Source organism: Lingula anatina, chromosome 8 (genome assembly GCF_051362555.1).
Source record: "Lingula anatina isolate TDL-2025a chromosome 8, LinAna3.0, whole genome shotgun sequence".
Lineage (NCBI taxonomy): Eukaryota > Metazoa > Brachiopoda > Lingulata > Lingulida > Lingulidae > Lingula > Lingula anatina.
The window spans coordinates 8,997,777-9,023,816 of record NC_141774.1 but is presented as its reverse complement, the minus strand read 5'-3'; the positions used below and the strand labels follow the sequence as shown (position 1 = coordinate 9,023,816).

At 36.6% G+C, this 26,040-nt stretch overlaps 1 protein-coding gene and 1 long non-coding RNA gene across 14 annotated transcripts in view; both read left to right on the top strand.

Annotated features, from left to right (window-relative positions):
* The window catches only part of LOC106180990 (uncharacterized), a 120,754-nt gene extending 98,033 nt beyond the window's left edge, over positions 1-22,721 (top strand). For 12 of the 13 annotated variants that reach the window (XM_013565213.2, XM_013565212.2, XM_013565217.2 and 9 more), the window contains 4 exons: positions 7,465-8,777; positions 11,152-11,378; positions 15,986-16,206; positions 16,548-22,721. In XM_013565213.2, the coding sequence (XP_013420667.2) occupies positions 7,514-8,777; positions 11,152-11,378; positions 15,986-16,206; positions 16,548-18,309 (3,474 nt within the window). In that variant the 5' untranslated portion in view covers positions 7,465-7,513 and the 3' untranslated portion in view covers positions 18,310-22,721. Of the gene's footprint in view, positions 1-2,030; positions 2,072-7,464; positions 8,778-11,151; positions 11,379-15,985; positions 16,207-16,547 lie in introns of those variants that run through there. The other variant, XM_013565208.2, reaches the window with a different exon arrangement.
* Positions 22,722-22,919: 198 nt separating this feature from the next.
* Positions 22,920-26,040, top strand: LOC147760318 (uncharacterized). The gene is made up of 2 exons (XR_015335631.1): positions 22,920-24,141; positions 24,731-26,040. It is a non-coding gene; the product is annotated as an uncharacterized LOC147760318 (long non-coding RNA).

The following is a 26,040-nucleotide window of genomic DNA, read 5'->3' as shown; positions in this document are numbered from 1 at the left end:
ATTCATGATGCTGGAGTTAAGTATTAATATATGAAAAATCCTTGTCCATCTTGATTAGAATGACTGGATGGGTCTTCGAAGATATAAAAAAGTGTCTGTCACGATCTGAATGATTAGAAATTTTGTTCTTTTAAATTAGATAGGACTCGGAAGGGGTGGTTTGGGGGGGTAGGGGATTGAATTTGACAAGCATTGCCCATCACTGTAAGTGACCAGATATTTTGTCCTTTGGAAGGATCATGGAATATAAAGAATTAAGAAACAATGTCCATTAGATTTAGAATGTTCAGATGTAAAATCATAGCGATATTACAAAATAAGAAAAGAAAATATGAAAACTTAACGGTTAACACAATTAATGAATATGTGTGGGATTTCATCCTTGACAAATAAACCATGATAATTTGGGGTCAAACTGAGAGAATTTGGTGCATTTTACCACGGATATTGTACATGCTAGCACTTAATGCTTTTGGTTTCATTCTAATTCCATTCTTATTATTTATTTTCAAGTAACAAAATGGTACAATGTAAAGCAAGATTCAACAAAAATGTTATTGTCATAATTTTTCTGGGGTAGGCACTTGATGACAATACCTCTCCCTCTACTGTTATGTCAAACAGTGATTACAGCAGAAGTAGTTGTTGGCTTTGAAAGAAGATTTATGTCAAAACTACAATAATGGCCCAGTCTTTTCAATGGGGACAATTGTGAATTTTACATATTTTATATCTTTTTTTTTAATCATAAATTGTTCAATTAAGAACATACCTATTGAGTGATAGCAACAAAAATGAAAACCAAGCTACCTTATAGCTCTATCTTATACATTAAAAGGACTACAAATGCTCTGAAAATATGGATCTGAAAAGTTGATAGTATCTCCACATTGAAAAGAGTTAGTAATTACCATACTCGGAACACAGCTACAACACGAAGTTGAACTTCTAAGCTGGAACGATCACGTTGCATCTTCAAATGAACAAAGGTTACCGTATTCTCATAGCATTCACAACACAAAACATCACGAAATCTAAAAGTCGCACCTAATCTGATTACAAAACGATTTAGTGACAAACAAGGTGATGTCCTGTACATGATAAAAGAATCAAGTTTCAAATAACCCCCGAAAAAAAGGGCAGGCATGATATTTTTGTATCAATTTATCTATTCATTTGTTTGCAAATTGTTAGTGTCATGAAGAATAAAATCTCCTGTGATACCATTCCCATAGATTTGCACAGTTAAGCCCCGACCTAGATATTGACCCACTTAGGTCATGCTGGCCTGAACCTGTATGAATTTAATTAGACAAATACTACCTTCATTTTAATGGACCTCTGTGAAATTATGATGATGTTTATTTGTAGCCTAAATTTTTGGTCTAAAAGTCAGTTTTTTTGTCTTGACTTCCCTCTCCCCAAGGTAGTTTGAATTTTAGGTCTAAAAGTTAAGGTCAATGTTTGGGTCAAAGTTCTTTGAAAAAACACCACCTTATCCCCACCCCCTCATGTAGATCAAATGTTGGGTCTAAAAGTTAACACCAATTTTGGGGATTATTTGTCTTTTTGTGTATGCGTGTGTGAAACAACCCCCCCCCCCCAAAAAAAAAAAAAAAAAAAAAGTCTTAATATTGGGTCCAAAAGTTAGGTCAATTTTTGGGTCAAAGCACCTTGCAAAAGTACCCTACGATCTCCACCCCCTCATGTAGGTCAGATATTGGGTCTAAAATTTAACATCAATTTTTTTACCTCCAGTTCTTTTGTTAAACAGGCCCTTGGTCATTCCTTTGCCTGCGGCCTGACCTGTGGCTGAAAATAAATCGTTATCTATTGACACAGTGCTTCTTATCTGATTTCTAACTGGTGTAAAAATGCTCCCTGTTTAACACCGCCCGCGGTCACCTGTATGTGTGTGTATTTGACCTTCAGTGTTATAAACGAGCAAACACTTGATAAAAAAGTTCATTTAGCAACGTAGCTTGCTGCTGATAGAGGTGGTAATGTAAGGGAGCTACGGCCACGACGCAGTTCATTGATTTGATATGATAGCAAACGACTGGTTGCCCAGGTAAATTCTCAGCCCCTTTAAAACGTGAGGACAGTGCATTGGATTTGAAAGTTAATACCCAACAGCTCTTTTTACAACTTAGTGATGTTTTTGTTTCACTCTAATTCCATTCTGATGGGTTTTTTTTTCTCAAGTAAGGATAAGGCAAAATGTCCAGCCAGATTCAGATCCGATTTTTGCAAAAATGGTAGGCAATGTCTTCAACCATAAAAAACTTCAAGAAACATGCAGTGAATTTTAATTTATTACCCAAGGTATGAATTAATACACTATACATACTAGAAATAGTATTGAGATTTTGATGATAACTTGCAAATTATATAATGCCAAAGCAGATATATTTTGAAGACAATTGGTATAGGAGGAGGAGTAGAGGGTTGTGACAGAAGAGATGTCGATCAAGCAGATAGCCCAGTTTAAGAGGTCTTATTGTGCTTAGTGTAAATTAATTGTTCTATTAACTATAGGAGTTGAAATCATTACCTTAGGGTTTAGAATGGGTCGTGTGCTGAATTGAAGTGGATGGTGTTACGCTACCTTTTGCTATAAAGCCTGTGTGCTCATGAAAAGACCTGTTTAAAAATGTTTTATGAACTTAGGTGCTGTGTTTTTTTTTAAAAAAAAGGCTTATTGTTTATGTTTCAAGTTCGGAGGGGTGTTTGTTCCCAAGTATGGGGGGAGGGGGATTTAGAGAAAGGTGTCTTAATGTTCTACCCTGCGTTTTTAAAAAATGGTTATACATAACCACAAATAATTCACAAATTAAAATATATTTGTTCATACTTAAGGTATAAGTACATGTTTATAAACATTAACAAGAGGATGTTTATGCGTATGTTTGTGTGAATGTGTATTATTTTCGTCTCTGTTCTTTCACTCCCCATAAAACCCCAAAAGATTGCAAGTCGACTGTTTTAGTTTGAATTCTAGTAAAAAATGTAAAAAAAAAAGAATTATTACTTATGTCTGAATGTGTATATGTTCTAAATATAGTATAGGGCCTTGTTGTCATTATCACCTTAGGTCAAAGCTTACTTGCTCAAAGCATTTTCTCAGTTGGCAGTACAAATGAAAAAAAAAGAGAGATAAGAAAGTGATTATGAAGAGCAAATATTGATGCATGGCTCAATAGCCCAGTTGTTTCTCTTTAATCTTTCCAATATTAATTTTTTTGAAATTTGATTTTTTGCTAAAGGTTTACAGGATATTAAGAGGACTTATGGGAATTGGTTGGGGTGGGGAGACTGAGACATGATTGTGAGGAAGGTGGGAGAGGGGGGGGGGAGAGCACGGGAACCATTCCCAGACCCTATCTTATTAACTGTGGATCGATCTATCTCCAAAGGGGATTCTCACTAAATTGCCATCAAATAAGCAGTTTTGATGTCTGTCATGCCTACTGAAGCCGCTGGGGATTAATTAATTATCCTTTAGCAGCTTCAGTAGGCGTAGCAGACATCTAAGCTGCTTAAGCTGAAAGCAATTTAGCGAGAATACCCCTGAAGATAGATCGATCCTGTTGGATTGATCTAGGTATGGGAACCTAGTCATAGGCTCTGTTCCCATAGATTTTAGATCGATCTATCCCCGCGGGGAGTCTCACTAGATTACTTTCAGATAATCCGACTTAAATGTCCGTCCCGCCTACTACAAGCTGTAAGGGGATAATTAACTTTTGTGTCTGCCCAGCTGACAGCTATTTAGCGTGAACCCCCAGGGAGTTAGGTCGATCTAAAGTAGGTCGATCTAATCTATGGAAATGGGGTGATAGATAGAGATAGATGGAGTGCAAGGGATAGGCCATAATTATATTATTGGCAGCATGTAAAACAAGATCATAGATAGATTTTAGATAGGTACACTAGGGCTAGACTGAATGCCACCAAAAACCTGTGCTATCGACTGAAGGAAATCCATTGTTACAGGCTCATAGCAGGGGGTTAGGGGTTTTTTAACCCTCCCCACCCCCCTCCTTTTTGATGGGATAAGGTCCCTTTGGGTTAAATTTTATCTAGGCAAAAGGTTTCATGGCAAAAGGTCCACTTTTTTTTTTTTTTTTTTTTAAAGAACCCCCCTCTTGAAATTGCTGGCTACAGGCCTGTGTTGTAAAATCATTTCGATTGCACCTGCCTATCTCCAGTCCAGATGAGCTCTTGTCTCACAACACAGTCCATCATATTATATTGCCCCTTACATCTGATGATTGCTTGTTGATGATTAACTCATAAAAATCATGCATGACTTCATGCTATGACACCATGTGGTGTTTTTCTACGTGGCCACATTTACACACAGGGTTTGGATCTGCTGATTCAACCCAGGGTCGTGAAAGCGCTTCTTTTTTTTAAGGTAGAAATATTGTGCCACAAGGGTTTTCGGCTCATTGTGCAAATATCATGAGTTCGCATGCACTTATTGGTTGTCTTTTTTTTCCAATATAGGAGGACACTGACAGTTTTTCTTGATTTAATACAAAAAATGAGAAAAAATGGACAGACTTGTTACTATGGCTGATCTGAAAAAAAAAAGAAAGGTTTTGCTGCTTGCATTAAAATTGAAAGAGGTGGTTGCTCCTTGAATATTTATTCATTTATTTAATCATGCATTTATTCTTTCATTCATTATTCATGTTTTTTTTTTTTTGGTCTCTATAATTTGCAAAATATTATGGAGGTCATTTTTTCTCTGTAAAATTCAAGGTGTACTTGGAAATAATGTCCTTCTTGACTTCTATCTGATGAGATTGATAAATCCTGTAAAGTTTGGTTTAATTGGCGAAATATCCGTATAAACTTTTCAGACAAGGAAGACTCATATAGTAAACAGGAGATCATTTATATAATGAATCTGAGTAAATGGGTCATTAGAAGATGTCTTTGATCTAGATTTCAGATTTGTAGTAGTAATTAAGGTAGCAAGGTTGCTCGTTAAAAACGACTTTTTTTTTTGTAGATAATTATCTGAAATTAATGTTGCCCTTTTTAAGAGGAGATTGACATCAGTATTTCTCTTAGTTTTTGTCATTGGAAAATAATGAGGTGAGAATTGTTCCAAATTTATGTATGCTGGGTTTCCTTTTTATTCATTATATTTCTTTTTAAGACTTATTTTTCTGCGCGGCTTGAAATTTCTAACTGTCATCGACCATTGTAAAAGACCCTAAATTCAAAGTAGCAGTTCTTGAAATTGTTGGAATAAAAATTTTACCGACCATGATTGGTAAGGCAGACAGCTTTAGCAAGGTTGTTGTAAAGATATAGATTAAAGGGATAATAACTCTTCATTTCAGCCAAAAAATGAATTTTCCTGGAGTAAACAACAATTTTCCCATACTAACCAATGGGTAATGAATCCATTTTTACATTCAAAGTTAGTCCCTGGTTTTTTTCTAAAAAGTTTGGTTTTTTGTTAAAATCTCTTAAGAGATTTTAAGAGAGTATAGCCATTAATGGAGGTCACGTGGTCTAAAGACAAGCTCAGATATCAGAATAATAGCTCTAACTGCTGTTTTTGTGGTAAAACAGAATATATTATATTTCTATGAGTTATTCACAATGTTTTTATTGTGAAATATAGATCTCATACAAAGAGTTATTATCCCTTTAAATGAAATTAAATTGTCTGCACCAACATCTTACAAACCTACTGCCCTTTCCTGTCTTCCATGGTCTGAGCATATGCTATTCAAAAGCTAGTAACGGAACAAATTTAGCAGTTTTACAAGATGGACTTCAATTTGGTAGCATTTGAGATAAGGGGGATAGGGCAGTGTAAATATGTCTGAACTGTTCCATTCCAAGTCCAGTAGGAATGCACCCAAAGAGTGTGTAAACCACACAGATGTATCTCTAACAAATTTAAAGTGGACACGCTATCTACATGAAGTATTTCTCAAGTGAATCTTTTTTTTTCTTTTTTTCTTTTTTTTTTTTTTTACCCTTGGAAATAAAACTGAAAGAGAAGCATGCCAAGGAAAGCAAAAGTCACCTGTTGTGCATTTGCAATGTTAGATTTCCACTTTCTGTTGTGAAAAAAAATTCTAAGTGAGTTTTTTGAACATAGGAATAAAGGAGCCGATTCATACAAAACCTTTAACCCAAAAAAATGAACCAAATGCTATTATAACTTTTACCCAAGCTAAATAAGCAGTAGTCCAAATAAGTTGAACTGAGTACGACCAAATGTTTGTCCTAATATTATTATTATTATTATTTTTTTAAATTTTATTTCATAAAATTTTATTTTTTGGTCTCAAATTTATTGGTATAAGTTCTTTTAGGAGACTGGCCCAAGTACATTTTTATGTATAGGGTCACCTTTTAAATCATTTTGAAAAATAATTTTTTACCCAAAAATTGAGAAATGGATAAGCAGATGAACAAGTATGCATGTATGTATATATTTAGGTAGATAGATAGAATATCTTTTTCTGTCCTAGGCTGAGAAATGACATCAATTGGTTTGCCTTGCAAAAAATAAAAATATGCAGGCAGTAATTAAAATATACATTGCAACAACATGCGGGCACAGTAAAATATATTAATCATAGTTGGCTAGAACCTTTGCCATTGACATTTCCTTCATCAGCTGAACGAAGGGGCTATATTTTATGGACAAAAATTGCAGTGATCAATATTTCTTGATAATTTTATTTTTTATGCAGGTAGCATCTGGTAGCACTAACGCTATATACTTACTTATAATTTATTTTATCTTGCAAAGAGTGAATGATAATATAATGGTACAGGTATGTGTTGTTATCTTTGTGAGGAGCATTAATTTTTTTTCCTTTGATCAAACACACAGTCCAATTCAACGAGGAGATATAGCTACAATGGTAATTTTTATTTTACAGTTATAGTATACAACCGTGTGCATGTGTAGATGATAAAAGTTTTGTAGATTATGGGAATGATTCAAAAATATTCTTAATAGTAAGTTGAGACTGTTTTTCAAATACATGACTTTATTAGTAAAAAAAAGAATAAGAGTGGCTGAGTTCCTGTTGCTGAAGTTTCCAATTTGAAGTGATATTAGAGTAGAATTGAAATTAAACTGAAAATTTATGATGTTTAGATTGAGACCAGGAATGAATTGCTTTGGAAGCATGACTTTGCTAGGGTTTTATGAACATTCTTTTTTTTAATGATAAGACATGTGAATTATTGTTTGCTGTATACATCCAAAAAATTTTTTTAAATTTTGTGTAAGGAGAATTGAGACATTTTTCAGTCAGACTTACAGACAAATTACACATGTACACACATTCATGCTCACTGTTTTCAGATGTATGGCACATGGAGTCCATAAGCCAGCACATATAAAACAAACTTGATCTTTTTACACAAATTATATGTATTTTATATTCATGTCTCTTTTTTTCATCTTTCCAGGAGGGATGCTCTACTGGAGGCTCGTTGGGCAATCTTCCCGCCACCAGTGATGTCCGTAGCAACAGCCAATCCCGAATCAACATCGCACTACATTGACAATAATCTGGGACATCCGCAAACAGCGACGCAGCAGAATGGCTACAATGAGGCCAGTTCGATAAAGCAGCTTTTAACCAATCACATTCGCAGAGATTTGACCAATCAAACAGCAGGAGGATTGGAAAGCCAACACATACAGCAGACGACAGCACATCGTAATCTAGGCGAAGTAAACGGAGAAGCCCAGTTTCCAATTGATGCTAAGTTAACAGCCAGTCAGATCTTACGGGATCAACCTGTTTATGCCAGCAGGGAGTTGATCGAAAGTAAGCTAGCACGCTCAAGTCTCTCTCCGCCACATACGCAGCCCCCGTTACATCACCAACAACCTTCGCCGACTCAGTTACCAAGGCTGGTGCCACACTTGCTGTCACCCCCTCTGGGCTCGACAGCAATTCCAGAAGGACAGATTCCATTGTCACCAGGTCAGCAGCCATCTTTAAGTGATTTACAGCTCAGACCTCCTAAGCAGCCTGAGCCTTCTGATTTGAAACAGTTTGATGTCCCGGAAGAAGCTCTGCCTGATGAAAAAGCCAAAGAGGACCTCATAAGTCAAATCGTAGAAAGTCAATTGGCCAGTCATAGATATCGTGATCATGCTGCTTTCGCAAGCCAGCTCGTAACACCGCCACAAATTGCAGGTGACTCTGGTGGACCAATTGGAGAGAGTCCAGTCAAGAATCCTGAAACAGCCGAGGCTCCAGCTTCCCCTTCTCTCAGCCAAAGTGTTGCTGAAACCAAAGACGAAACAACTATAAGTCCTACGACATCAACTGTTGTAGACCAACAGCCATTGCAAGACAAAGAAATGCCACAAGACAACCAAACTCTACCTCAAGGTCAGGGACAGGGTCAAGTTCATGACCTATCACCGCCATTGTCAAACACCAGTGTCCAGGAAGCTGCTGCTGCACCACAGCAGCCTCTGACACCAGGGGGTGTTGTTAGTCCCAGTACAAGCCAGTTCCAAAGTCCCGACCACAGCCTTCATTCAGGCATGGTACCAAGCCCATCGAAAAGCGATGGACAACTTGTGATTGACATGAACCAATCAAGTGGTGATTTTAATCGTTCTAATGCCTCCATTGCCAGCGATGACCTGTCGGACAACGAGGGTTATGTGTCGCAGTATACTCCCATAATGCCCGGTGATGCAGGGGACCATGGTTCTAACGATGGTTTTGTTTATCATTGCCATCTTTGCAGCTACTCAGGTGAGTTAAAGAAAAAGATGAAATGGGCTTTGTCAGCTCTTTATCCAATGTTTACTATGTTAAACCATGCCATTTGTTAGTGGTTTTGTTTATCATTGCCATATTTGTAGCTACTAAGGCTAGTGCAGAAAAAGAGAAGACGAGCTTTGTCACCTCCTCATCCAAAGTTAAACCATGTCCTTTGTAACTTCTCCACAGATAGATGAATTTACATTTCTTCATTTATGCCGAAATTTAAGTCTGCTTTGACCCAAAATAAATCAACAGGAGTCCATTTAAGTGAAATATAATCCCCATTTTACTACAGTGAAAAGAAAAAATACAAAATAAGACCATTTAAGACCAATAACCATTTAAGGCCAATGGTTGCTTTATTATTGTGAACTACAGTGTAGGAAGTAGAACAAATTTTGGTCTAAAATTTATGACCAGGTTTGGGTCTTAAGTTAATTTGTGATGCAGGCTATTGTTGAGATAGATCAAATCAAGTTTTTTGGAACTGCACCTGTATATAAAGAGAAACCCACTTTTGAGATAGGTTGTGTCAAGTTTTTTGGAAATGCGCCTGTATTTAAAGTGTGTGCATGACCATTCGCAGGTTTTGACACTAGCACCATCCTTTGGATACACAACATCTACTAAAACTGTCAACACATTATTTTCTGTCTGTCAAATTCTTATTTGCAAGCTCGCCTGTTTTACCAGTCTGGTGCTTTGTGAAATAACAAAACATGTGGGCCGCTATGATTATAAACTCTTTTAAAAAAACACCCTTAGATCTCGGAAATCAAAACCAAAAAATGGTTTTGAAAATGTCTGACAAGATGCTGGTTTTGTCTGTCTGTCTGTAAATGGAAGCCTGGAGACTAAAGTGAACAAAAGGTGAAATGATCTAAGGCTAGTGGTAGATTTTGTATTTTGGAGGAATTAGTTCCTAAAGCTCAGTTGGTCAGCAAAACGAAAAGAATGTTTTTCTCCTGTAAGTATCCTTTTACATTTATGAAATAAGTATTCTCATGTGCTAACTACATGATAAGTTTTCTCTGAAAATGGCCGATTTTTATAATACTGCATATTCAATTACTTTATTTATTTTTGTGTACTGGTACTCATTTTTCTTATTAATTTCAATTGTTTGAAATATCAGTTTATTTCATGTAATATTGAATTACAAGTGCTCCACAATTTTGGACACAATTTCTTCAGAATTTAGTAGCTATCTGGGTTCTAGTGGATAGTACGGTTGTGAACTTTGCATCTTGGGCATCTTGGGCCCCTTTCACATCCTGCTTTGCACATTTCGGTATTGAAACACTTATGGATATTTACAACTTAATATCCTGGCATAAGAGAGTCACTTAAACAGAGCCCAGGGCCCAGTTTTATAAAGGACGTTTAGCACTAAACAGTGGATAAGCCTAACCAGTGGATAAATTCTCCTAACACCTATTAACTAAAAGATGGTTAAATTGTGTTTCACATACAGTCTTCTGAAGGAAAACAGCCAATTAATTAACTGGCCAGTGTTTAACTGGATTAAATAATTATTTAAAGGTCAGTTAACTAAAAGACTGTTTAGGTCTGGTTGGAGTTAAACACTGGTTAGTGCTAAACGTCCTTTATAAAACTGGGCCCAGGGGTGTTAAAGATGACCAGTAAAACACATCAACTTTGAAGGGTCCTCCAGTTGAAAGCAAACATGTGAAAGGGATGGAAACCCCCCACTCCACCCACCCCAAATTTGAAACTATACTTCTTAAGACCAGTCTGAGGGCTCATTCACATTGAAACTATCGGTCTACGTAGATCTGTTCAACTCTGTAGGGACTCTCGTTGAATGCAAGCGGTTTAACAGATAAAGATGCACCCTCGAATACAGAAAAGTAGGTTGGGACACAGAAATCTGTTAAACTGATTGCATTCAGCTAGAGTCCACACAGAGTTGGGTTGATGTACATAGATTGATAGTTTCAATGGCCCTAAGTGATTTGATACCAACACATGTAAGGCACCATATAAAAAGTGCCTTAGATTATCTGGTTCAGTGGGTTGCTCTTATTGACCCAGTTCAAAACCATGCTCGTTATTATTATCTATAATTACCAAAGCTACCATGACCAGGTCTTTATAACCTGCATAGCTTTTTCTAACCTGAATATGTGTCTGTTTTTTATGTAGTAATAATAATAGCAGCAATTTTTTTAAAGTATTGAAACTGTTGTTTACCTCCAATAGTACGCTTATCCATCTAGAGCATCATAGGCTACGAAATATCAAACGTAAACAACTTCATTACTAGCTATTGACTTAAGAAAAAATTACTACTTTGTTCATTACAGAAGCTCTTTCAAGATGTCTGTATTCTTCTTTTCAGGTACATCACGATTCCACTTTAACGCTCACATGAACAGTCATTTTGAACACCAGTGTCCACACTGCGATTACACGAGCCGCACAGAAGGGCGGTTAAAACGCCACATCAAGGATTTTCATAGCTCCGTACCTCCTGACAACTACTCAGGAAATCGCATGCTGCGCACAGTGCAGAATCGCCCCAAACTATACCGCTGCAAACAGTGCGAGTTCGTAGCTCAAACTAAGGTAAAACACACTTTATTTGTTTTGTTAGTTTATGTTTATAAACTGCTTCATTCGGTGTGTTTGTTTGAATTAAATGTTGTTCACTATAAAGTTAAAGGAACAATTTTCATGCTCATATGAATGGTAGCAAGCAGCATGGCTGCCTTTAAACTAGATTCTGTTCACTGTATAAGTTGACCCATTTTATTGGTCATGAAGTTTGTTCCTGAAACTAAGACCCCATTCCCATACTTTGATTGATCCAGCAGGATCGAGCCGTCTCCAGGAGGTTTCTCACTAAATTGCATTCAGCTTAAGTGGCTCTGATGTCGTTCAACAGCGCCGGTAGGTTCACCAGACATCTAAGCTACTTAATGCAATTTAGCAAGAAACCCTTCTGAAATGGGTCAATCCTGCTAGATTGATTTAGGTATGGGAATGGGGTCTAAGACCCCAGTCCCATAGATTTTAGATTGATCTATCCTTGTGGGGAGTCTCACTAGATTACTGTCAGCTTAGCCGGCTTAAGTGTCTGTCCTGCCTACAAAAAGCTGTAAGGGGGTAATTAACGATGGTGAGGACTCGGCTAACTGCAATTTAGCGTGAACCCCCAGGGAGTTAGGTCGATCTAAATCTAAATCTCTGGAGCGATCTAAATCTCTGGGAATGCACCCTAAGACAAGAACCAGCTCTTTGGCAATTGATCTTGTTTCCCTTCTTAAGTTTAAAACCAAAGGATCAGTGACGTTGCTTGGTTACTGTTTCTGTGGCATAATCCTCTCCTCAGTCTCTAAATTCTTCCTGAAATATAAGCCCTGTCTATATTTGCAATAATATTTGTTTCATCTTGGGTGGTATATGAAGAATGAGCAGGTGGAAAGTACACTGGTAAAAAGGTAAAAATTTGAGAATTTTAAGGCATTATTTTTACCTCTGCCAAGGAGGTTATGTTTTCACCCCTGTTTGTCTGTCTGTCTGTCTGTTTGTCATCAACATAACCTCAGGGTAGGTGGAAAATAGGTTAACTTAGAAGTGATTAGTTTTTGGTGGTGATCCGGATCAATAATCAATCAATAATCAATAATAATCAAAAATCTCTGCCTTGGCGGAGGTCTGCGCTCTCAGAGTGCTTTTCTAGTATTTTCAACATATTAGTGTATATTACCAAGTGTATATTTTATATGATCATGAATTAACACTCAAACCTAGATAGAAATTACTTCAAATCTTTATGTATAGAAAGATAATTAAATATTTGTGATGGAAAATATCAGTAAATAAACATAAGTAAACATTTGCGATGAAAAAACAGTGGGTATAATTTCTACATAAAACAAAGCAGAGCAAATATCAAGGTCACAGAGCTTGGCTTCTGCAAGTGACAATTTTTTTCCCATAAAGTCAAATTTAGGTTGTTAATTGCCCTTACTGATGTGTTATCAAGGATAAATGTATTTAAACATTTTCTACAGCAAAAAATGCATTTTCCTAGCTCACATGTTGGGTGTCTGATCCAGCATGCAGTGATAGTAAAAATTTTCATTGTTGTATATTTTTGATTACTGTATTGTTTTGTTTGGTTTATCACACTTTTTTGTGAGTGTTGACATGATTATTAATTGATTCACTGAGTTATATCTGTTGTTCAGTACATTGGGAATTGTTGTTGAATGTTACAATAGTTGATAATTGTGATAAGAGAAATCGTATGATCTACTTATCTTGTCTAACATATGTCACTTGATGTCCTGAATTTTGCATCTCAGCATATCTTGTTTTTCTGTCATTCTGTTTGAGTTGAATTGATCATTTGATATCTATTTGAAGATAGTGATGAATTCTCTCTCTGTCTATCTCTCTTGCATGCACACACACACGCACACACACACACACACACACACACACACACGGTCTCTCTTTTTCTATCTTACACTCTCTGATCTCTCTCTCTCTCTCTCTTTCTTTCACTCTCTCTTTCTCTCCCTCTCTTTCTCTCTCTCTCTCTCTCTCTCTCTCACACACACATATACACACACACACAGAATAGTTTGGGCAGCCACAAGTAAATGCATTCCATCAATCACTTTCCTTCATGTAAAGTACACATGACAAAACGCTCCCCCCTGACTTTTTTATCTGCTTGTAAAATATATTATGATGAATTATGCATTTGTCCTCTATAGTATATGCATGGTCCCCCCATATATCACCGCTAAATAGGCATTGAAAGAAACATACCGCAAGTTTTTGGTCACATGGGAGTAGTTTTCATGGTGCCGAGGTCATACATAATGGGAAAAGATAAAGATGTTTTTGCGCTATAAAAAAAGAAAACAACCCGACGTGACGAAGATCATGAATGGCAAAGTTAAATGAAATGATTGGAATGTAAAGGGAGGTATAGGGGAGATTGGAGTTTGTAGGAAATGCTGTTTGTTTTAGCCCATGTTCAGACTAGAACTGATATGGATTGAAAGTGGGTCCTAAATGGAGTTTTAGTAGATTAGAGTACTTGGGATGCAGCCACGTGTCTCCATAGTTCTGGTCTGATCGTGACTGATTTTAAAATATTTTAAGTTGGTATTTAATATCCTTAACATGGGGAAACTGCATCATTCCGCTGACTTTTTGATATCTGGAATGAGATGAAAAGGAAAATAAAAGCTTGCTAAATGAAAATTGACATAAGCTTTCTTAGTATGTAATTGCACCATCGAGTCCTTTGGGTATGATCTGCCCACGTTTAACACGAAATGTTTCCTTGGGTCTTATTGCTTTAAAAATGCCATTGAAATGTCCTTATTTCAAGAACTTTTGTTTCAAATCTTTCTGATTTGTTTCCAATTAGTCTACAGAAACTTTATCCTCAAGTAAGGGAATTCCCCCTCCTCTGCGAAAGGTGCATTCTTATAAATTGAAACTAAAGAAATGCGTCTCACTTTTCATTTAGCGTAAAGGCTTGCACAAAAGCTTAAACCCTGGCTTTAGCCAATAAGAAAAAAAAATGATTTTAATCCTATTCGGTGGGTCATTTTGATTTTGTTAGTTGATAATATGATGGTCATTGATAGCTTAAAAGAGAGTTATGAGTGCCTGATTGTGGTAAAACTACAAGTAGTAGTTGTAATAGTTATGAAAAGAAGTCGGAAATTTGCCAAAGACATCAGGCCTTTTTGTACATCAAACATTATCCCAGTCCTCAATAATTTGAGATACCACAATCTTAAGCCTCCGGGAACCAATTTTCTTGTTTTTCACCTAGAAATCCCCAGTAACTTGCCAAACTAAAGTATTTGGTGCCTCCATTACATTATTCCACTGACCATTGAATAGAGATCAAGTTGAAGGGGTCACGTTAGTATTAGACCATGGGGTTAAGTGTACTTGTGGTAAGGATTTTGTTGGTAGTGGGGGGGAGGGAGGTTTAAGTTACTGGAAAAAAAAACATTTGAACCTAGAGCATGTTTGGATAATTTGAAAATTAAGTCATCAATAAATGATGATTTCACAAATTTTCAGAACATGCCATGAAGCAATATTAAATGATAGAAAATAAATAATAGTACACTAGTTTTAAAATATAAAAATACATTTCTAGTGCGTAAAGGTATCATAAAGTTTGGTGGCTGATTTTGTGACAGATCAGGTTGGAACCAAAGCCCAAAAATTGGTCTTAATATTTACATAAAAATGTCTTCAATATCTGTTCATAATAAATTCATGACACTCACTTAAATTAAGTAATTGCTGCCATGTCATGTATTTACCATATAATTGTTCTTGTTATTAATTAGCTTCCATGTTTCACACAGTATTGCACAATTTCTGATTAACTTCCACTGCATAAATGCTTCTGCTACTGTAGTGCCCCCTATACTTCACTTTAAAAACTAACAACTGGCTTGCCAGTTCTAGGAAGGCTTCATCTTATTACATGCACATGAGATGTTAACCGCATGAGGTATTTTGACCTTTAAATTCTGTCACATTGTGCATTTGAAAGTCTGAGGTTTCAGCAGTCACTTTAGCCTCGATAAAGCTCACGCAAAAAAAAAATATAGAAAGCATTTGATTATAAACCTAGAAAATTAAGCTCACCCAAGACATTGATGATAATGTAGTGAAAATTTGTTTATTTTTAGATTTGTCACTTGGAGTAGATACCAACCTACGTAACAAGATGACAAAATCCTCCAGTGTTCAATATATCCTATTAACACGCGAATTGCAGGTGTATTTCTAAATAAATTCCTGGAAACACCAGGAAACACATCAAAAGTAAAAAAAATATTATGGTGTTAAAAAAATACCCAACTGATATATAATCATTGTTATATATATATATATATATATATATATATATATATATATATATATATATATATATATATTGAAAGTAAAATTGTTTTTCCCTGTACGAGTATATATATATATATGTGATAATAAGAAATAAAAAACAGTAGTTATTTTACCTGACCAGTTTCATTGCATCTTCAGGGGGTTTTGAAAAAAATATATATATTTCAGATTGACTTCTTGGAACATGCCAGACCTACACAAGAGACCACACAATTCTGCAGTGTCAAATTGCCAAATTGATGTATAATCATTTTTGTATATATTTTTAGATTGACTTCTGGGAGCATGCCAGGACTCACATAAAAGATGACAAAATCCTGCAGTGTCCGAAATGTCCGTTTGTCACGGAGTATAAGCACCACTTAGAGTACCATCTGAGAAACCACTTCGGTTCCAAGCCCTTCAAGTGCCTGAAATGCAACTACTCTTGTGTGAACAAGTCCATGTTGAATTCCCACATGAAGTCGCATACCAACATATATCAGTATAGGTGAGTTATTACTCAAGTTAAAAAAAATATATATTGTAAAATTTTTACTTTTTCCAGGATTCATCATTTTCAGACACTTGTTCAGATATCTGATGAGTTATTAGTCAAAAAATGACAAAATAATTGTAATATTTTACTTTGCTTGGATTCATCATTTGGATTCATCATTTTTTGATCGTGCTCATGTTTCAGTATAGGTCAGTTATTTCTCAAAAATTGAAAAAAAAAATTCAGACACTTACAGCAATGTAAAATCTTTGGAAATGGGGTCCTACAGCAATGTATTTTCTGACACAAAATCATATTTAGGAAATAATTTTGAAATCTCTATTTAATTTCAGGTGTAATGACTGCAGCTATGCCAGCAAATACTGTCACTCCTTGAAACTTCATCTACGCAAATACAATCACAAGCCGGCCACCATTTTGAACATTGATGGCACGCCCATGGAGGACGGAGAAACCTTCCCCCCAAGGAGAGGGCCACCGCGGGGACCGAGAGGCCCACGTAAGGAGAAACAGGGACCCAGCAACCAGAACATGCCTTTAATGCTCAATCCTCAACTGGCTGGCTTGGTCCGCCCTCCTTTCCCTGGGGGCCAGCAGATGATGAACGGAATGATGCCGTTTTGGCCCATGATGCCAGGGCATATGGCCCCCAATGGCATGCCAATGGCACCCCAGGGCATCCCACTTCATATGGCACAGAAGTTGCCACCCGGCATGATTCCAATGCCAGGGATGCCAGGAATGCCACCTCAGCTCCACCCCCAGCAACAACAGCAGCAGCAGCACCCAATGGTGAAGCAGGAGCCGGGAGTCATTCAATGCGGAATTTGCGAGTTCACGACAGAGTCCCAGTCCGACCTCAGCACCCACATGCTGAAGGTGCATGCGGCTGAGAACCAGGATCTTTTCAGTGCATTCGGCCTGAACAGCGACTCCTTCACCGCGGAACAGGCGCGCCAAGAGAAAGCAGGGCTCCTACCACCAGCGGCTCACAGTAAGCACTCGCCACAGGGAGCAGCACCTTACAGTCAAGTGAAGCCTCCCCAGCTGCCTCAAATGAGCCCAGGGATGATGCAGCATTCGGCCATGCCACCAAAGGCCAGTCCATCCCAGATGTGGATGATGAACGGAGGACGACCTCCAATGCGACCCCAGGTGACCAGCGCTCCCACAGCAGGTGCTGGTGTGCTGGACCTGAGCGGGAAACTGGTGACTGGTGATAGGCAGGGAGAGCCAAACACCAGTGGCGCAACAGCACGGCCTCGCAGTGGACACGGTAGTGAAGAGGCACCGCTTGACCTCTCGGCACCGAATGCAGCACCACCTGGAAGGCAGGAGTATTACAACGCCTACATGCCTATTGCTGGGAGAAAGCGCCCCATTCAGCTGGTAAAAGCCAGTGATGGAGAGTATGTGCAGGTGGACAGGTTCCAAAATGGAGAAGCTGAACCTGAAAGTGTTCCAAGAAAACGGTCGCGTAAGGGCAAGGCATTCAAGTTGGACAAGCTGTGTCTTAAGCTTCAAGAGAGGGCAACCGATTCCCCAAACTCCTATGGTTCCAACGAGGACTATAGCTCTGATGGTTATGTGGAAGACAACACCCAAGATGGCGCCAGTGCAGAAAGCCCCCCAAACATCAGCAAACCTGTAGCTGAGGGCGACCTCAATGAGATCCATAACAGCCTGAGGCAACTAAACAGTGAGTCCCCAGTTGAAAACAACCTTCAGAATCAGTATGTCAAGGTCTACCACGACGGTGAAGAAAATTCGATGCAGTCCTCGGGCAACATGAAATCTGAGCAGAACTCGGATGAAATGGACAGATCAAGTCTTCAAAATGGCTACACCGGTGAGGCAAACGATGATGAAGTTGGTGAAGGTATCGATTCAGGCAGGTACAATTACGAATGTCCATACTGCGATATACTCTTTGCAGACTGTGTCATGTTCACAATGCATATGGGTTACCATGGATACTCGGACCCTTACAAGTGCAACATGTGTGGCTTTGAGGGCAAAGATAAGGTGGAATTTTTCATGCATATTGCCAGGAATGCTCACGAAGAGCAGGAAAACCAGAATGAGACTGAGTAAGTTCTACGAATATAGCAGAACACGGGACATCGACACCAGAAAGTCTCCCATGTTTCTTATTACAGTTGGACAGGACCTTTTTATTTAGAACGGGCCAAATTAAAGAAGAGAGAGCTTTTCAGTGGAGAAATTTTGTTTTGTGAGAGCATATTGCAGTCATAAGAAAGAATAGGCCACCGTACTACCCATCATCTGGGTTTGTAATTGTCATCAGTGACTGAAATTGTATGTAACAAGACGAGTGGAAGAAAAAAAAAGATTTTACCAAAGTAGCAAGAGTGTTCCCAAAGGACTTTAAGGTTCTGCTGACCTTTTCTGGATGCTTTAAACCACCTTATTAGAGTGCATAGGACATTTTAGCGTAATTTTGAGGTGGGACATATAGGAATAATTTTGTGATTTACTTGTATAGGTGAATGATGACAATGACCATGAAAATGATAGTGATAGGGGGCAGCAGTGTTCCCAACATCTTGCTAGGGGGCAGCAGCGTTCCCAACAAAGTATATGTTTTGCCTTAATGTTTGTTTTAGTTAGTAGTTTGGGAACTGTGTATTTAGTGATAGATAATTGGTGGGTTAATTGGATATAATGTTCCTGGATATATGGATATATTAGTTCTGGATATTCAGATTGATATGTGGATATGTTGGTCCCAGATATCCTTCAGGATATGTGGATAAGTGGATATTTAATTGGATATGACCCTGATAGGTACATCACTCAAACCATATATGTTTGTAGCTACAGTGTTTTCCATATATGCACTGGTGACCATATAAGGCATGAAGCCTCGGCCATTCTCCCAAATAAGGCATGTTTCCAATTAAAAATCTACTTCATCATACTAACGAAGAAAGCAGATTTTGGTGAAAATTTATTTCCTGTTTTAAAATTTGGAAATATCGAAACATCATTTTGAGGAATTGAAGTAGTGGTATATGGGAACTGTGATGTACCTGACTTATACCAAAGAAATCCACACAGTCTTAAGTGATTCTTAATCCATGCAGCAGCAGCAAATGATATCAAGTATTATGATTGGATGTTATTCCACTATTTTTATGAAATGAAGAAGCACTGAAAAAGCTCTTCCTTATATACCTTAATATATATATATACATATCTGTAAATGAATAATTATAGTTATATATAATAAAAGTAGCAGATGTTTTAAAAGATTTAAGGGCAGCCAACCTTGACCTTGACCCATATATGATTAACTCTTGAAGGTCATATGTCCTTGACCTTAAATTTTCAGGTTATATCCTCTTGCCAGTTTCAAGGCTGTGCTTGTCATGACAATCAGTCATTTTGGCAGTTAACTCCATTTGAGAAAAATACTGAAGTTGGGGTCCACTAATTGTACAACATGGGGTCTTATGATGGATTGGAGGGTACAAGACACGAGTGCGACCCTAAGCTTGTGTTTTGTAAATCAGTTTTCAAGTTTTTCTCCAAGTAACAAGAGTCTTTTAAATATACTTGTATAAATGTTATGGGTAGTATAATAGATTGTATAGGTTATTAATTGAATGTGAGTAACACATATTTAACTTTTTTTCATTGTTGAATTTTTCAATTCTTTTTTTGTGTCTCAGGTATGTTTGACGTATACGACACCATGTAAAGATGCGGACGTTTTGTAAACCCTATAGTATTATCACTATTTTAAAAATACACTGCACATTGGGAAAATTTCACCTTTGTTTTGCAGTGCTAGAAATCTTGGTGAAGTGGAGGTTCACAATGTTGTGAATAGAAAGGGGATAAGTGCAACAAAGGAGCTTAGGCAAGGAGTTGTGGAAGACCATGGGTTCCAAAATTTTAATTAAATATTGATTAAATAATATTGATATTAATTTGGTTGCCTGTCACTGGATATATCAACGCCAAGTCTGATTTTAATTTAATGATAAGAAACAACAAGCGATTGATATAGGTATAGATGGATTATTCATGCGTCCTTAGGAATTTAAAATTATTTTCCTTAAAATAGACTGATTTGAAGTTGAATATCATTTTTATTGGTCTTCTGGAACTCCTTGTTTTCAATGATTAGTGTCTCTATAAATATTATTGTGTAAATGTTTATCATTTTAAAGGGAATCTTTGGGGTCCTTGGTATCTATATATGTTTTCAGGAGAGCTGTAGCTTGGTTGTTTTTTCCCAGTATTATTAATGTCTACATATAATTATACGCTCTTTAAGAAGACAAGTGCTTTAAAAAATCTACCTCAAAACCAAAGCTAATACTTCAGAGTTGTTGTTTGCTGTATCTGAAAAGTTTGTCACACAACCACACACATTGCAACAGGTCTTGAACGTGTGAGAAAGATCGATTCTCGGCATTTTGATGGGGCGTTTAGGTAACACAGTCTTAACACTTTTGAGATACAGCAAGCAGCTGAATTTTATACGTCTATATATATATATACATTATTAAAAAGTCTGAAAGGGATTTATTTCTGAAATATTTGATATATACCCTACTCTTCCAAACCTACCTCACGCCTAACAGTTGACTGCAGAATATTTCCAAAATGAGATGATTATAGAAAGAATGGAATGAAAAAATGGGTTCGTGGAGATGAAACAATATTTTACCTTGTTTTTAATGCAAAGGACAAAGAGCAGCTTTAAAGCGATTGGAAATGCTTTAAAAATAACATTCAGAAAAAATGTTTCTTGGAATCAAGAGGTACCTCAGATGAATGTAGCATATTACAATATTATCATAATAGTTATAATATTTATGTCCATCTGTAATTACTATTCTTCTACAATGATGATGATTATGTGATTATTATATGTCTGGGTATATAAACATTAACGTGGTGATTTTTTTTGTTGAAAAGGAGGGATTTTGTCTTGAATACCAAAGGAGAAAAAAAATTGAGCTCAATTGTGTAGTACCAAAACAGGCGATCGTGATATATATTTGAAGCGAGGGTCTGTGTGTGGGCGGCAACAGCTCCGTTGTTATCTATTCAAACTCAGGGAATTATGATTGAATTTGATTGACTTTTTATTGTTTTGATGTATGTGTGTATATAAGTATATATACCGAAATTAAAGTGTAGATAGAAAATTAGCAATGTTGATTACATAATTTGATAGCCAAGAGGTACGAAGAGGTATGTCGATTTTACATTTTCTCCACACTCATATTATAGTCTGTGGAATAGATGTTCCTATCCAAGGTCAAATGAAAAAAAGAAGTAACACAGCTCGACCTAGTTTACTGAATCCGGGTCACCATGACCCAATTAAATCCAGTAGATTCTCCCTGGCATTTTTTTAATAGGCAGATCAGTGACAGAAACTATTTCAATAAGGCTAGTTAAATAGAATAAATAGATATTTGATAAAGGTTATGACTATTTGGTATAATGTCATGTATGCTAAAGAGTGTCAGTTAATGTGAATTTTATAATAATTATTATTATTATTTGGTAATTCAGTGCTTTCTTGAAATCATTGTTTTGGAGGAAATAACATACTTTGTCAATGAAATGAACTTTTTGGAATTTAATCAAAATATACATATGGTTAGAAAACATAGCCAACTGTCAGGCAAGGAAAATGGTGATATGCCTATGCAGCATTTATTAAAATTAAGAGGGTTCTCAAAGAAATGTTAACACCATTCACACTTTTTTCTAGTGAAAAGGCACTGATTTCACCAGTTGTATGTACCAGTATAATTCAAATTTGTCTCTTCGGAAATGTTAACTTGTATAAAATTGGTGTCATTTTTTAATATTTTGGAGGTTGGATGTTAATACATGGATGGATTATTTGGGTTTTTTTATGCTCCTTTTGTTTTCTTTTTTCTAACTTGACACTGTTTAGTTCTCATAGCACGGAGTACCAGTTTACCACAGAGGCATCCATGTTAATACTCTCAAATTTTTTGGAGTTGAAATATTTTTACAGAGATTAAGCATGGAATGTCTTGTTGTTTAATTGGTGCTTTTTTCTCACACTGGCCAGTATTGGATAGATAAAAGACATGAATGCAATTTTTTTTTTTTTTTTTTTGACAAATGTAAGAGTTGATTAGGGTCAGAAGTCAAAGGTCATTTGGTGCATTTAGCCTTTACTTCTCACTGTTGTCAACTCTTCCTTGTTGTTTCCCAGCTCTGGGAGTAGTTCATTAGATTCACATTATACATATAACTTTGTTCCAATTTTACTGATTCGTTTTAACCTGGTACTGGAGGCAAGGTCAGCCGGTAAACTTTGACCTTGTGTTCAAGTGAACTTGACCTTGAAATTTTAAAATGAAAACGAGGCTGACCTTGACCTCCTCAAAAGGTTCACAGCTCAGGAAGTTCCTGTAATTATTATTGTTTTTGTCATCTAGATTGAACATTCATTCCAATAAACTTAGCATTTGTGATTTGAATCCATGTTTTGATTATTATTCAATGGTATTTTAATCGACCGTCTTTGTTTTCTTCCACGAAATCACACTTCTTTTTTCGTTCATGTTATTATCAAACCCCTTAAATTAAAAACAGCAACATGCCTCAAATTAAAAAGAAACATTTCTTCTTTAAATACAGCATTTGCTGAATAGTGGGGGGACAGTCTGAGACGGCTATTAAATCACGGAAAGTCGGGTGTAGCGCAGTCCCAGTCTCGGCACTGAAACCATATCCCTGTTGTCTCTCGATTCTAACTATCCATAGACTACTGAAATTTAACGATAAAAACACTTAAACAATACAGTTGACAAATCTTTCGACCCTCCGTGCTGAAACATACGCGTAGTTGTAAAGTTGGTGTTATATATGCTATGAACTGTAAATGCGACTCCGTTTCTATGTCTTATAAAAGCTGCAACACGACTTGGTTTTCCAATTGCTGGCCTCTAAAACGCCAAAACTTACAACAAATCATCGATATTTTCTCCTGAAATATGCAGGAAGACGTCTGGCCAGTCATTCAGCAATAAATGATTCAGTAGAAAATTTTATGGAACGTCCATGGCCAATTTAAGTGCAGGCGCGGATCTAGCATTGGTTTGTGAGTTGAAAGTTTTGCTTTTTCTCGAGGAAAATTGAAACTGGTTCAAAAATCCCGGATAGGATATTATTTAGCACCCTAAAATTGGTCTTAACTTTAAGTTTAAAACATCAGTCTACTTTGACTAAAGACAAAGCAGCAGTACTCCGAAGTATTCCAATTAAATAAAATAGAGTACTGGAGTGTTTTGATTTTTAGTATAGAATTTGCTGTTCAAGAAAAAAAATCTATACTTGTAAATTAAATTAAATGAAAACCGTAAGGGTAGTGTAACAGACAACAATTAACAAACTTTTGAAACTTTTGTAAACGAAAGAGAGGTTAATGTTTTAAAAAACTAAATATCATTTATTGTTGCATTATTTACGGTGATATGTTTGCTCAATATGCAGAGTGAAAGATAAATTGGGTGAAAGTCGCATTTTGTCTTCTCTAACACATTCCTGCACCAGCAATTTATTTCATTGTGTTCTTTTACTCGGTCTATGAATTTGATTTTTAAATCGGATCACTGATAAAATATGATAGTTTTTGCCTTCATAATTTTCAGAAAACCCAAATTACCATCCACTGAAAATTATCATAATATAAAAAAAAGACAATTTAACACCGAAACTCGCTCACGGAAAGCGGGTGACCAGTACATTATTACGTAAATCAGGTGAGCATTTTGGTGAGAGGTATTCAGATAAGACCAAGGTCAGTACAAGATGGAGAAGAGAGGAGCCTCATGCCACGTTGCATCGATTCCCACGTGTAAGGAGAAAATTAGGCGATGAAAACGGCATCAGTCTGTTGTAAGTACTGCAAAGATGAAATAAGATAACATTGCTTTTCTTTTTGTGGACGTATTTTGCTCAAAATGATGCATTTTGCACTTGTGGACATTCTATTGACCTGATGCTTAGAACGAACAAAAGCACTATAGCTAGTATTGCTCTCGAAGAACAGTACCAGTCCCAAATCATCTTGAACTTAAAATAGTTTATTATCTCTTATTTACCAGAGCAAACGATTTGAAGAAAGTAAGGGGCTTATTCCAAAGATGTAGACGACCCTTTCGTCTCAGGCAGATCTAATTCTAATTTGCCTCCGCAACCTGTTATTCCTAGAACCCCCCCCCCTTCAAATAATCCTGGATCTGTCCCTTACTAGGGCGGCAGATATTATAGGCAGATTTTCCTCTATCCACAGTTATAACATTGACCATATTTAGCCAAAGACATTATCTATGAATATCTAGTGAAAATCGATCTGTGGCCCTGGTAGAGGGTAATGTAATGCCATGTTTACCGATATGGGTTGCCACAATGGTTATATAGACTGCTTTCTCAAACTCTGATATATCGTTTTGTGAATGTGATTTTTTTTCTTTTTTTATTTCAGTGACTGGAAGACAAGGAAATTGGAAGATTCTTCCACTAAAGACGTCAGATTCTTGTTTGACAGCGCCCGCACCCATGCCAAGATTTTCTCGGTTGTCGAAGTTGGTCTTCTGTAGTTTATTTGTACTGTCAACATTTAATATGGAGTGTAATGGTCGCTTTGGGTCGTAATATTCTGTACCAAAACGTGTATTAAATGAAAGTCTAGCATTTCATTCATGAAAATTTTGATCAGAAAAGCAAAAAATAGGAATTTTATCCATCTAAAAGCCAGACTCACATGTCTGTAGTTTATTTTGGCATCGTTTGTTTTATTGAAAATAAAAGTCCGAGTAGGACTGGGTTTTTTTTTTACTACATTTTACATTTCTGACTTGAAAGTTTCTGATCAAATCTTAATTTATTACTTCACCGGTTGTAGAGTTTGATTCTTTTTTGTAGGGGTTTTGAGTTTCCATAATGTATTCAATGAATTTTTTTTTTGGGGGGGGGGGGCCGTTAACTTTTGTCAGTCTTGTCTTGATAAAGCGAGAAAAAATTCTTGAAATAGAAAATTTTCAGAAAAGTAAGATGTATTGGGTAATTTTTGTAAAATCTTGATTTATAAAAGGAAATGAGATGTTCTTATGGGCATTGATAATGTAAATTATTTATTGTTATATTTGTGCAGGAATTGCGTGAATTTATGAAAAATAAATGTACGTCTATAAAATGTTGTCTTGTTGTAAGCTGTGCAAAATTGTAGTTCTGTCATTTTTCTTAGCCTGACTCGAACTATTCATCTTAGTCCTTTTTCTACTCTTCCGAGGTTCCCCTTGTAGTAGTTTTAAATTGTGATTATTGTCAATTTTTGCAAAAGGTAATTTGCTGGGACCCAGAGCCGCCAGGATTCGAACTCGCGTTCTGCTGTCTCAGAGGCAAGCGTGCTATCCACTCCCCTAAGTGTTCCCACCCACCCTCCCCTGGTAGACTTTCTTTTTATACTAACCAAAGAGAAATTTTGAAAGCATTTCTCTTAAAGTTTTCAGCAATTTCTATGTGCCCAGGCCAAGAATCGAGCCCCAATACAGTCATACAACCGACAATGAAGATACAAAGACATTTTGCATATTTGAAAGATTTTATTTTATCGCGAGCAAAATAACTAATTGAATTTTTGTGTACATTTGTGTATTCATTCATTTATAGCATTTTTAAAGCTGCTAAACTACATTTGTTTTAAATCTGTAGTAGGACTGGCTAAAAGGTGTAACAGATTTTAAATACAAAACCATTCTATGTATATGATATGACAAATAAACTATAAACTAA